Raw genomic sequence first — 14170 nt, 5'->3', positions numbered from 1 at the left:
GGTAGGAAGAGCCCTGATCTCACAACTGTGACGATGGGGAAGCTTGGATGCAGGCCTCAGAGGGCAAGAAGGAACGTGGCACGTTTTCTCCGGGTGATTAACCTCCTGGTTCCAAGCCGGCGTTGCTCTGGCAGCAGAAAATGAGCCCTGAGTCCTGGTGAGGCTTCACTGGGGTCTTTCCCAGTCAGCAGTGGCTGGCCATTCTTGCTGCCAGCAGGATAGTTCCAGCGCTTGCCAAGATCTGATCAATTTGTCTTTCCTCTGCGTTGACACTGCCCCACGTGATTTGCCCCCAAGCCAAGTTGTTCTGTGTTCCCCATCCCACCCCCAGAAAATTGCAGCTGTTGGTTGCACGGTCCTGTGATTCTCGGCTAATTGCCTCCTGCTCTTCTGTGTCTGCACCCCCCGCCTGCTAATTGACTGCTCGGCAGAAGGGCCATCCTCGTGGGCCACGGACCACTCACCCAGCCCCTGCTTCTTGGCCAAATCTTTCCCTGGATCATTTGCATCTTGGCCTGTCGAGCCGCTGGGCATTTCTGCCAGGAGTGGTTCTAGTGCAGTGTAGGAGAAAAGGTCCCTCATGGTGGAACTCGTGCAAGAGATAAGGGTCTTCCAGGTAGGCAGGTGGGAAAATGCACAGCTGCTCTGCTAAAATAGTTTGCCACAGAAACTGCCCTAACGGGAGAAGGCCAGTAAGTGGGCTTGGCTTGCATCCCTGTCTCTTCTGGGGTCCATCCCTGTGCCCCCAAGCATATGACTGCCTACTGTAGAGGGGAAAAAGTGAATCTGATTCAAGAAGCCCCATGAGACACTCAGAAACAGGCTTCCAATCCTTGCGAGGAGCCGTCCACTCCCCAGTCCCAGGGCCAGAAGGAAGTAGGGCGACCCGCTAAGAGCCAAATGGCCAGGAGCAGCCGAGACCCTCCCCATTCCTGTCATCGAAATCCAGGTGTCCTCCAACAGGGCGGGGGGGATGGGAACTGTATACCCAGACACATCTGTAGCAAACAGCTTGGGGGAGGCAGGTGTAGATTAAGACTGGCACGAGATGTTAACAGAAGCAACGGAGGGAGACCTAACACGCACGGTTTCCTTCCCCAATGACTTGAGAGGAGAGGCTGAGGACTAGAGCGCGTTGTGGCTTTTCATCCATGGTGGTCTCACTCCCATTCTCTGGCCCTCACAGGATGATTCCCTCATCCAGCAAGACCTTCTTGGTGAATGACTTGGCAGCAGGCCGGGAGTACGACCTGTGCGTCTTGGCGGTGTATGACGATGGTGTGACATCCCTCACAGCGACGCGGGTGGTGGGTTGCGTGCAATTCACCACTGAGGGGGAGGGCGCGCAGTGCCACTCGCTCCACACCCAGTTCCTGGGGGGGACCATGATCATCATCATCGGGGGCATCATCGTGGCCTCGGTGCTGGTCTTCATCATCATCCTCATGATCCGATACAAGGTCTACAGTGGCCAAGACGAGCAGAAGAAAGCCAGAGTCAGCAACGTCTACTCGCAGACCAACGGGAGCCAGCCGCCCACCGCAACCGCGTTACCCCACTCGGCCTCCAAAGTCGGGGAGGACAAATACGAAACTCTCCACGAGATTGCTTCCAAGGACCCCAGGTTCAGTGGGGAAGCCAAGTTCGATGCCCCCCCTGGGCAGGACGTCCCCTTGACTGAGCCAGATAAGAGGGCAGCTCAGATGGCCGCTGACCTCCAAACAGTGGCTGTCTTGACTTCTGAAGAAGGACAGATGGAGGTCAGGCGGGCCGGCTCGTCCGTCTCCCTGTGCCTCCTCAAAGACCCTGGGGGGGCCCTACAGCTCCGTGTCAAATCGGGCAGCAGCGAGTCGGGGGCTTTCCCTCGTGAGCTGTCCAGGACTCACCACCACCGCCATTCTTTCGATGGGGATTACTCGCTCTTCCAGAGTCACAGCTATCCCCGCCGCGCACGGACAAAAAGACACATGTCCAGCTCTCAGTTGAACTCGGAGGAGCGTCCCTTGAGTCACAGACGGGTTACTTTTAGCAGCACGGAGTGGATGCTGGAAAGCACAGTCTGAGATGGGGGGAGGAATAGGGGCTGCCAGACGCACAACAAGTTTGGGGCAGAGCAACCAGGAAGGAGGGGGAGAAAGGAGAGGAATGGCAGAACAGGCTGAAACGCTTACGGGGATGGGTCTGGCGCATCCCCCAGCCTCTTCCCCGAACAACCGCTGGTTTGCAGAATTTCGGCAGCGGTGCCTTAGCCACTCCCAAGAGGAAGAGAAAGCAAGGAGGGTTTTTAGAGCGGGGAAGTGAGCAAGAAGGGGGGTGGGGTGGGGTTGCAATGCCCAGTGGCCCTGGAAGGTGGGGGGGCTGGGGTGGGGAAGCCAAGGGGAGGCGCATATGCACAGAAGACGTGAAGTTAAGCAAAGATTTCTCTTTATGCATTAATCACTGTTCCAATAAAAAAGGAGGCGAGAATAAACCTACATCAAGAGAGAACCAAGCAAAAACCACAGGTGGCGTTAGGGTGGCGGGATGTAAAGGAGGGGGTTCTACCCACTCACCCAATGCCCTGCCCAGGATCCGGCGAGACTCTTCGGTTACTATATTTATTGTATCTGGCTGGTCTAGATAAAAAAATAATATGTGTTTGACGTGTTCATGATCAGAAAAGTCATTTGAACTCTTGGATACCCCCCCCCCGGTTTCCTCTTGTGGTACCCCTCCCCTTTTTCCTGAACTCTGTTCTCCCAGAACTTGGCAAGCGTCACGCCAGTTGCCCGCTCGAAACGCGGATCATGCTGGGCCCACCTGCCCTCCCCGTCAAGCCTTTGAAACGCACCTTCTCCCAGACCGTTCCCCAGCACAACAGGACCCCCTTCCCTTCTTCCGTCTCCCACTTCCACTTCCCTTTGACCCCTAAAGGACACCCACTTTTGCCCCATCAGCCCTGCTTCCCATACCGAATCCTGAGGTTTTTAAAGGTCGTTCCCCCTGCCCCAGTGTTCAAGCCCCGAACGCCAGCTTTCCATTCACAGTCTGACCAGTCTCCCCACCCACCCCCTTTCCCTCCCCTTGTCCATCCCCAGTTCTTCCCAGCACCACCCAGTTCCCAGTTCCTCCATCACAGGGTGCGGCTGCTTTTTGGAGGTGATTAAATCTTTTGTGTGTGAACTGCAGCCCGTCTGATTATGTTTTTCCTGGGGGGGGGCAGATCCTAGCGGGGATCTCAGACCCAGTGGGCCTGGAGGGGAACAGGCAGCTTGGAGGCAGAGGGGGCCACCACGCGAGGGATGCCGAAGGGTTCCAGCGGAAAAGGCTGGAAAACGTTTTAATTTTAATGTCGCAAAATGATACGGTGTGTTTTTGCATAGTCTAAGCGCTTGAAGTGACGGAGCCAACAGATTCTGGATGCGTAGAAGACACGCACCCACCTACCGAAGAGGACATCCCCTAGATTGGATGATTCTTTGTAGAGGCGATCCATCAGTGTTCAGGAGCGTAATTACCCCTGATGCATTGATCAAACTCAGTTTGCATATTGCTGACCCCTTGACATGGCTGCCTCATGGAAGGAGGGGGAAGAAAGGCAGGGCGTCTCTTGTCTCGGTGCTCCTTGGGTGCTCTCATTCCTTACAGATCCCTTCTGGAGTGCGACACCCCTGAACTCAGCCTGCTCTTTAAGATGCAGTCCTGCCGATTAAAACCGTACCTCCCAGTTATTCAAACCAGACGTTTTAGTCAACTAGTCTGCCGATTAAATGCTCTGACCCTCTGTGTAATCCTTGATTTAAAAATTCAAGTCGGTTACAGGATGCTCAAAGCAGAGGTTGACGATGCAACAGGCAATAAATATGGGCTTTGTACACAGCTGAGCCCTGTTCTGCACATTTACCAGCAAAGCTGGTCACTTTGGGTATTAAATGTCTGCATTTGCAGTTTGTTTAACTAAGTTCCGCTGAACATAAACTGACCCCAGCCAGCTGAGTTTGTACCACGGGTTCAGCAAAAGAAGATCCAAACAAAGGTGTTTGCCAGGTCTTTACCTGAATGAGTTAAGGGTGCTGTGTGAACACTGGAAGAATTTGATCTTTTTGCATTCCGATACTGAACGACTTGATCCATTCTTCCCAGACTAAAAGGCTGGCCAGAACCTAGCCATCCTTCAGGTTTTGTATGACTAAAATATATATTCAAGTACATATTTAATATGTCCCTTTGGGGTCAGATTTATATTCTTTTTTTAAAATGCAGATTTGTTGGTGGGTGAAGTAGCCTGAGCAGTCTATGTTTTCGAGGATGCAGAAAGATGCTCGGTTGGGTGAAGTTCAAGGACCTTTTTTAACTCTTTTGCTCCCCCCCCCCTTAAAAACATATTCAGCGTTGTTTTTTCTCAAGGGAAAGGAATATGAATCATGGTGGTGTGTTGCTTGCTTCATAGTCCCAGGCAGCTGGATAAAATTTCCAGCATAAAGATGTCAGGGTGTTTCATAGCTAAGCAGGATTTATCCTCTGATAACACCATGAAGCCAATTCCAAGCAAGGGCTGTGGGGAGAAAAATACCCGGAATGAACTGCCGTTTGCTAGGCCATTACGAGTCCCTCGCTCCGTACAGGCTTGCTGCTTTTGTCTACCTTGCTCTACATCCAACAGCTTCTGGCTTCCCTGCATTGCTGGCGTTTGTTTGTTAGGGGAGCCGCTAATTACTCTCTTGGAATTGCCATTTTCATGCTGGCTCTGCAGCTTCTGTGAAATGTGCCTTCCGAGGGGCCAGCCGGAGAGGCACTGCAGAACTTATTCATCCTTAGAAAAAGGGTTGCCGTCAGCTTGGTTTGCTGCTGACCGGAGGCAGAAGGGGAGGGAGCAGGAGGCTCGGCTTCCTCTTTCGAAGGGGCCCCCTCGTTGCTGCTCATTCGGGGTGGAAGGGGAGGCACGGCCAGAATCAGTCTAAGGAGCCTCAGCGTTTGCTGCATTGCTCACGGAGGATGCGCTGCAGAGGTGGGTAAGTTCCTCGGTTCTGCTTTTGTCCTTTCCTCGTGAGTAGCGGCCAGCAGCGGGCCGCCTTTTCAAGAGCCCGGCAAGCTCACAGTCACGCGCTCTGCACGAAGGAGGGGGTGAGACGGAGAAAGACGGAGAAAGCCCATCCCTCCGTGAAGCCTTTAGGATTCAGGACGGGCTCTTGTGGGGGAAAGGGAGGCGTGTTCACGGGCTCCTGTGTCGGTCCCCCCATGCAGCTGATGGGTCCTTTCCCCCTTCGCAGGCCTGGCTTGGCCAAGAGGTCAGTCTGGACCCCCTCGGCTGCCTGACCCTGAGACCTCCTGTTCTCGCAGCCCGGTTTTGCTTCTGCTCACGCTAGCAAAGGCTCCGGGGGGGCAGGGGGTCAGGACAGTTCATTCACATCCTTTGTAAAGAGACGCGCTGGAACCCTCTCCAGGCAGGGCACGCATCCTGCCCTGCGCTGCGCTCCCTCTCCAGCATACAGGATGACCCAAGCCAGGGGTTCCTCTTGCCAGCCTGCCTGATGCCGCTGGGCAGCTCCCAGTCGCTCCCCATCTCAGCCTCCTTCATCCGGGGCCTCTCCGGGAGGGGTGGGAGTTGCACACTCTTGGAAGGGCGAGGTCAGGGGTCCTGCTGGGACGGTGCCAGAGGGAAACCGGGAAACCGGCCGTGCGCGGGGAAAGGAGCCTCAGGGGAAGGACACGAGGAGGTGGGCAGCGTGCGGGGCTTTGGGGGTGGTTTCTTCTGTTCCTGGGTGCAAGGGGAGAAGGCGGAGAGCCTCCTGCAGGCGCGTTGTTCCCTGCTTCGCACAGAGAATCTTTGGGTTCAAAGCGAGAGCCACAAACACTGCCTATTGGCTACATTTCTGCCCATCAAAGATTGCAGGCGTTCAGGGGACCTGAAATGCAAGTTCTCAGCTTGACGTTTTAAACCCTCTAATCCTGTCGGCCTTTCTTGGTCGCCCTTGGCCTCAGGAGTAAAATCTCAAGCCTGCCAAGGGTTGAACACTATTGCATGTTACCAGTCGCACGGTGGGAGTCACATAACAAGACCCGCATCAGAGGGCAGAGATCTCAAGCCCTCATCACAGGTTGGAGTTTTCTGGGAATGACGATAGTAAGGTTGGCAGGAGGAAGCTACGTTTCACGTTCAGCTGGGGAATTCTGGGAGCTGAAGTCCACCCGTCTTAGAGTTGCTGAGGTGGAGAAACGCTGTCTCTGGCGTCAGTTCGGTCACGCGCGTCTCCCGTCTCACGAGCAGGAACGACGGAGCTTGAGAGACAAAACGTCATGGCTGGAAGGCCAAGCTAGAGGGCTGTCACACGCCGAGCTGGCCTGCCTTGGCTGCCAACTCCCTCCAAAGACCCCGCAGAGCTGCACCCATCGGGCGTAGAATCAGAGACCTTGGCAAGTGAGCGTGGCACATTTGCACAGGTGTGCAAGCAGAGGGCCGTCACTCAGCACAATCCTGATTCCTCCCTGTGGTGCTGCTGGCAGTGCAGGACGGCTGCGCACAGCAGCCTCCATCCCAGGCTGTGGGGGGCTGCTGCCGCAAGGAGTGGGTCTCTGGCCCACCCAACCCAGGGGGCTGATGGGGAGAAGCAAGGATGCCCACGGAGCTGCCCAAGATGGGCAAAGCGGTGACGGGTCCTGGTGGGAGAGATGAAGATGGGGCCCTTAAAGGTCCTGAGCAGTGCGGACTCTGGGGCATTTCAGATGCAAGAGCCAGGGAGAAATTCAACACACAGCCCTGTGAGGCAGGCCTAAAGAAAAGCCAGCACGCTCCTTTGTTACAACTATCCAAATGCACAGAACAGAGACAAAATGAAAACTAGGATGCAGAGCTTTCTGCTTTCAGGTGGGGAAATCATATACCCCAGTTTTCATTTTACTTACAGTCCGCTTTAAATTGCAATGGTGAGGGTAACCTTGCAAGGATTAGCTGCATTGTTTTCTTTTCTTTTAAAGGCACAATCGCTTGCAAATACAAATCCTTCCTCTGTTTTGAAAGAAGTTCACAGTTTTGGACAGTTTCGAACCGGATTAGAAAAAGCTGCATGCTTACCCAGGCAAGTGTTTAGCACAGTGTTTCTCAACCTTGGCCACTTTAAAATGAGTGGATGTCCACTCGTCTTAATGTTGCTAAGGTTGAGAAACAGTGGTTTAGCATCTTAGCCAGAAAGTCGAGTTTTGAAGCCGCATCATTTCCCCCTTCCTCTGGGAGAGAAGAGCAGTTTCCCCCTAGCCGAGGGAACGGTGGGCAACCCAGCCATAACCCTGCTGGTGCTCTGGAGGAAAATTCCGGGCAGGTGGGACAGTCCAATCCTTTCTGGGCGTCCCTGGGGTGGATGGTGGCAGGCCACTCGTGGGTTCGCCTTCCCCTTCGCCCATCCTTTTCCCTGGAGAGCGAGGGCCATCCTTGCTCGGCTGCCCTGCATGCAAAGGAGGATGCTGTGCCTTTTTCTCCCGAAGTCAGGCAGGTTCTCGGGGAGGGATCCCACAGCCCCTCCTTGCAGAAGGCAGGGCGAAATGCTTCTGCACTTTCCAGCCGCAGCCCTGCACCTCCGGCCGCCTGCTCGGACATCGAAGTGGGAGGAAGGGGCCAAAAGGTGAGGATTCTGGAACCCTGGCACATCTGCAGGTGCCAGCCTGGGGAAAGCCACCTGAGTTACCACACATTCCAGCTTTGGGACAGCCTGATCCTTTCTGTTCCTCGGGATTCCTTCTTAAGGAGAAGAACCGAAGCCGCAGGGCGCACTTTGTAAAGCGGGCTGGGGTCTGCTTCCTCACCCCCCTGGGCTTCCCAAAAGTTGAACCCCACCCATGGCAAAGAGCAGGGCAGCAAGTCTCGCTCCAGAGGGTCCCCCGATCCAGCACCAGTCCCCAAGGAGCAGCGCCCATTTCTGGGAGGGCCTCGGTGGCACCGTCCACGGCGAAGCGCCAGGCTGTGAATCGCCAGGGTGGCGAAGGCCGGATGCTCCGTTTCCCTAGCCTCATTCACGAGCCAGGGCAAGATGTGTCTTGGCGCTTGGGGTGGGGCGGTGCCCGAAGCCAAGGGCTTTCCAGAGGCCTCAGAGGGGGGATTCCCTGCAGATCAGGCAGGCGCTTCTTTAGGAAAAAGGCTTCTCAAACTGCCAGCTGTTTACAAGGCAGGCAGAGCAAGGCAGCCGAGCCGCCCCTGGGCAAGGGCCCCGGGCACGCTGGCCTCTGGTGCCTACCAAGCTCTGCCAGGAGAGGCCAGCCGGAGGGAGCCCAGGGAGCCCCCAGCCCCGCAGGAGAGCCATTTGCATTAGGCCGATGATGATCCCCTCTCCTCTGGTGCAGGGGCCCACCGGATCTCCAGGGGCTCCAAAGAAAAGGGATGAGACAGCAGTGTCAGAAAACGACAGACACGGGTTCGGTTATCCAGTAGACAGAAGTTTTTATTGGGCACGTTTGCAAAGGTGGGTCCCTCCCGCAGCAATGGAGGAACCCCGAAGCAAGGTCTGACAGGTTTTTATACCCCCTATCTGTCCTCCCCCTCCTACGAGGGCTTGGCTCACAATCTCACCTTTTTTACCGCCCCGGAGCGCCGCTAATTAACCGCAAAACCGCAGACATTCCACTTTCCGAATCCAATCAGCGCAATACACATTCCAATCCCCACTTGACCCGACAGCCGCCCCCTGCCGCTTCTCTTCACTCTGGAGCGAACGTGCCTCTTGCCTGCAGTCTTTCCTCCCTCCTGCCGCCCCTCTCCACTCTGGTGCGAGTGTGCCTTCTGCCCATCCTCCCTCCTGCCGGCCCCCCAAGGCTGCCCCATGGTGCACAGCGCTCTCCCCAAGCAAACATGGTTCGTTTGAGGCCCTCACTTCTCCCTGCCTTCTCACAATCCCCCCATTTTTCTTTTCACGCCTCTGTTGGGCCTCAAACCTGGCTAACAGGATTGCTCCCTCGTCCCGGACCCGGGGCTTCACACACTGGGACAGGTAATTCCCACAAGCAGGGAGACATTGCATTAAGCAACATACTAGGACCAGTAAGGCAATGAAACCAATGGCTAGTACAAAAAGTTGTTTTAACCAAGCAAAGTTAGGTAACCAACTAGTGAGCCACGACCAATTCCATCCCTCTGGATCCTCGGATATGCGAGAGGCTAAGGTCTTCAACTTGGCTAGTTTTGCTTCAATATAATTCTCATTGTTGGTTAGGTTAAAGCAACAAAGACCTTGAAAAGATTCACAGCCTTGTCCTGCCCTTAATAGGAGATAGTCTATAGCTATCCGATTTTGAATGACCGCCCTCCTGATCTCAGTGACTTCTTCAGTGAGGGCTGCAATGAGAGAGGATGTAAGGTTGACACTTTTAGCCAGGAGGCAGGCCACCTTCCTTAGGTCCAGATAAGTTCTTCCGCTTAGTGCAGGAACCCCTACTAAGGAGAGGGCCAGAGCCATGGCTTCTGTTTTGGACAAGAGTGTCACATCACTCTCACAATCAGATGGCAGCTCCCTTTTTCTTTTTTTTCTTTTGATGGGTGCGCTTGTATTGGAGGCAGGGCATATAGAGAGGTCAGGCGCCCTATGGCACAAGGGCCCCCTGAACTATAGGCTGGAACATAGGTGTAAGCTTCATGTCCACATAACAAAAAGAAACCTTTAGGTAGGTATAGAGGGGTTGAGGCGTAAGGGATATTATAGACCCCTCCACAAGTGAAAGCAGGACCTTTTGAGGGCAATGGGGGTACGGTTCTGGGTATTGTTGAAATATACACATTGAGTTGCATTGGTTATCCCCAAGAGATTTAGAGCCATTTGCCTTTGATTAGTCCAGGGTCTTGGTATGGGAGAAGACCCAAAATGATAGAACATCCCCACGGGGATCATCCCCAGTGATCAAAGCTGTCTGTGCCAATTCTACGCCTTTATGTTGGTCATCTCCTCCCTGCCTTAGTTCAGTTCCTTTTAAGTTTTACTTTGAGTCCGTCTCCCGGTTGGGCAGTCCATGGTCGGGGGTCGGGAGCTCGCTTAACCCGATGGTAGTGGGTCCAACCCCCCGTCAGGTCCGAACCGCTGATTCAGTTGTCAGGAGAACTTGGTATGGTCCCTCCCAAGACGGCTTCAGCTTCTCATCCTTCCACGTCTTTATCAGGACCCAATCCTCTGGCTTGTGGGGGTGTTGGTCTTTCAGCAAGGGGGGCCGTTGAGCGAGGAGTCCCTGTTTTCTTAGAGACAAGAGAGATTGTGACAGTACCAAGAGATACTTTCTCAGGAAGGCATCCTTTAGCTCGGGGATAGGCTCTCCCATTGGAGCCAGGAAAGGTCTTCCCATCATCAGCTCGAATGGGGAGACCCCCACATCCTTGCGAGGGGCTGTCCGCATCTGAAGCAGGGCAACCGGAAGTGTCTTTGTCCAAGGTAGCCCTGTTTCCAATCCCAGTTTGGTGAGATGTTGCTTCAACACCCCGTTGGCCCTTCCCACTTTCCCACTGGAGTCAGGATGCCAAGGGGTGTGGAGTTCCCATCGAGCCCCCAGGCGCCAGGACCACGGCTTTACAGTGTCTATCAAAGCCAGCACCCCCCAGTGAGACCCTTCGTGCAGTTTCTCCACCATCCCCCTCATGTCAGCACGGCTCACTACTGGGGTCCCCTCAATTGTAACCCAATGACCTGCTTCCTCCCTGCAACCTTCCCTTTCCAGCAGCTGTGAGTAAACCCCGTTCCAGCCAAATTTTCCCGAAAGTGTGCACTACTCCCCAGGCGTATCGCGAGTCTGTGTAGACAGTGAGGGACACTCCCTTTCCCAACTCTAGTGCCCGTTTCAAAGCGTGCACTTCACACAGCTGAGCCGACCAGTCCGCTGGTAGTGCCCCCTTCTCTATTGTCTCTCCCTCCGCCGTCACTATCGCATATCCTGACTTCCTTTGTCCCTGCTCTACTCGGCTAGACCCATCCACAAACCAGACCTCACCCTCCTCCAGCGGGACCGCCTGCAGGTCCTCCCGGGTCTTTGTTTGCAGCTGCAACAGGGTGGAGCACTCGTGCTCCGCCGGCTCCCATTCTTTCCGCTCCCCCGCAAGAAACTCCGCTGGGTTCAAATTCCTGTCTGTTCCTACCACCACATCAGGACTTATCCGGAGAACTGTCTCATATTTCAACATCCTTCCTTCTGTCATCCAAGCAGCCGCCTGCTGACTAAGCACACTTAAGATCTGATGGGTTGAATGGACAATCACGGGGCTCCCAAAAGTGAGTTTTTTCCCTTCTGTCACTAGCACAGCAGCGGCAGCCACTGCCTGCACACAAGTCGGCCATCCCCTCACCACTGGTTCTAGGGCTTTGCTCAGGAAGGCCACTGGTTGATATTTCCCAGCCCGTCTCTGAGTCAGCACTCCAATGGCAGTTCCCCCATGGGCTGTAACGTATAGGTGAAAGGGGGCCAAGTTCGGTAGAGCCAGAGCCGGGGCCGTCACCAGGCTCCTTCGTAATTCTCCCCACTTCTCTGTGTCCCCGTCTGTCCATTCTACCCTGTCAGATGATCCTTTCAACTTCTCATACAGAAACTGAGCCTTGCTCATGTACTCATCTATCCATAGCCGGCAATATCCTACTAGACCCAGAAACCGCCGCACCTCCGTTTTAGTATGAGGGGGCTTCAACTGCATTATCCCCTGTATCCGAGAAGGATCAATCAACTTCTCGCCCTTCCGGAGTACATGTTCTAAATACTTGACCTCCCTTTCCACAAATTGGACCTTCCCTTTTGACACCTTCAATCCTTCCTCAGCCAACCAGTTCAATAAAGCCACTGAGTCTTCTCTCACCTTTACTTCCTTCTCTCCAGACACCAACAAATCATCCACATACTGCAGCACCCGAGAACCCCCAGGGGCCCGGAACCCCTGGAGTTTCTCTTCCAATGCCTGTCCAAACAAGAGGGGTCTCTCGGTGTACCTCTGAGGCAGCACCGTCCATCTCAGTTGTTGCTTCAGCCCACGCCTCCCATCCCGGGACAGCGGGTATTGGGCTTGCCGCAAACCCGTCACCCCTGGTTTCAAGGGGATGCTAATTGGGGCGATGCGAAACCGACCCGCCCCCCCCTCCCCTGCCCATACCTCAGGGTTCACAACCTCCACATCCGCCTCTCGCAACAAACACATCCTTTCTGCCTGTTCCACATTCCACAGCTCCACTACTAGACTACCCATTAGATCCCTTCCCAGCAAGTTCACTCTCGCCTGTGGGATCAGTAACACATCTGCAGTTACCTCCTTCCCATTCCACTCCAGTCTCACTCCCTCCAGTACGTCTGCCTTGACCGGAGCCTCCCACCCCATCCCCGATACCGACGTGCCCCGGGATTTTCGCAATCCCTGGGATCGGTTGGCACAGCGATGTTCGAGAGGCTCCGGTGTCCACGAGGAACTGCTGTTCCTCGCCAGTGGGACCCACCGTGATGTTTACCAAGGGTTCCCCGTGGGTCCCGGTTGGGGAACCATGACCCCCCTAGTCGTACAGGAAACTCCTCTCATGTTCTCCCGATGTTCAGCATTATTGGGATCCCAATTTGGGTCTGCCAGAGGGAATTTAGTATCTGCGGCCGGGGCATTTGGGACATTTGCATTCCTTTGCTCCCAAGCCCCGAGCGCAGCTCGCCAAATCTGGCCCCTCTCTTCTGGCGTATAGAGGTGGGCTAAAATGTAATTCAGTTCCCCCAGGAGTATTCCACCGGGCCGAGAAACAGTTCCAATTGTTCGGCGGCGGTATGGGCGTTCTCTTGCATACGAGGGAGGGTCTTTTTTTTTTTTTAATTCCCTCAACTCACTGGGTTTGATGGGAACCGTTACGTAACTGGTGACGGTCACCCCTGTGCATTCGTTCCGTTCGGGACTTCCCGGACGGGGAAGGCACTGGCCGACCTTAGAATAAAGGGCAAGTTCTGAATGTCTTGGTTCAGCTGGTCCAGCTCTTTCCGCAGCCCGGGATAGGGTGGGGGCGCCGGAGGGGGAGCGGTAGGAAGAGGAGGAGGAGGAGGAGGTGGCGGCCCCCATTGAGGTCTAGTCAGCCAGAGGTCCTCCTCCTCATCCTCCTGTTCTTTTTGGACAAAAAATTTGGCTAACTTGGGTCGAGGCCCCTCCCAATGAACATGGAACCAGACTTCCACATAGGGTTCCTGTGTTAACATTTTATGCTCCACAATGTAGTCTTTTAGTTGGGTCACCCAGTAATTACTGGGGATTCCAAGAGTATCCCAATGGTAGGGGAATTCGGGGTCCACTAGTGGATATTTTGGCCATTCTTTAGTGCACAAAGTTATCATGGTCGGTTTTTCCAGACCCCTGGTGAATGGACACAACCAGGGTGTCTCCCATTGTTGCAACAATTGTCCTAATGGAGAATCCGTGGGGATTCCCCCTACTGCGTTTTTCCCACTGGCCCCTGGCCTTACACTCTTACTCTGCGCCTTACCCATCCTTCCTGACTACGTTTCCCACCTTACAGAAGGTCCCGGACTCTTCTGTCCCCTTGCGGCGTCCAACGCCTCGTAACCACGCTAATCTCCCCGAGATTATGGGTAGGCTGTACTCACCAGACCTCCCGGAGGTCCCCTCGTCGGCCGACTTCCTCTTTACTTCTGTCTGACTGGCGATTGGAGTCCCGTCCTGGACCCGACTCCGGGGAAAACGGGAGACACCTCAACGGGGTGTTACGGCCGATTACTCACCGGTTCCCCACAGTCCGGTCCACGTCGAGGACTCCTGGCTGGCTCGCCAATTTTGTCAGAAAACGACAGACACGGGTTCGGTTATCCAGTAGACAGAAGTTTTTATTGGGCACGTTTGCAAAGGTGGGTCCCTCCCGCAGCAATGGAGGAACCCCGAAGCAAGGTCTGACAGGTTTTTATACCCCCTATCTGTCCTCCCCCTCCTACGAGGGCTTGGCTCACAATCTCACCTTTTTTACCGCCCCGGAGCGCCGCTAATTAACCGCAAAACCGCAGACATTCCACTTTCCGAATCCAATCAGCGCAATACACATTCCAATCCCCACTTGACCCGACAGCCGCCCCCTGCCGCTTCTCTTCACTCTGGAGCGAACGTGCCTCTTGCCTGCAGTCTTTCCTCCCTCCTGCCGCCCCTCTCCACTCTGGTGCGAGTGTGCCTTCTGCCCATCCTCCCTCCTGCCGCCCCCCCAAGGCTGCCCCATGG

The 14170-nt window shown here is 54.8% G+C and overlaps 1 protein-coding gene across 1 annotated transcript in view; it reads left to right on the top strand.

Moving 5' to 3' along the window:
* LRFN1 (leucine rich repeat and fibronectin type III domain containing 1) overlaps positions 1-3160 on the top strand; it is a 44228-nt gene extending 41068 nt beyond the window's left edge. The window contains exon 3 of the mRNA XM_088139674.1: positions 1187-3160. Coding sequence (XP_087995800.1) covers positions 1187-2063 — 877 coding nt within the window. The 3' untranslated portion in view covers positions 2064-3160. The remainder of the gene's footprint in view (positions 1-1186) is intronic.
* The last annotated feature ends 11010 nt before the right edge of the window (positions 3161-14170 follow it).

This window comes from Python bivittatus, unplaced genomic scaffold (genome assembly GCF_059951505.1).
Source record: "Python bivittatus isolate LINGU-HERP-01145 unplaced genomic scaffold, Pbiv_v1 ctg000310_np1212, whole genome shotgun sequence".
Classification (NCBI taxonomy): Eukaryota; Metazoa; Chordata; class Lepidosauria; order Squamata; family Pythonidae; genus Python; species Python bivittatus.
The sequence above is the reverse complement of the archived record's forward strand: the minus strand, read 5'-3'. Positions and strand labels throughout refer to the sequence as shown.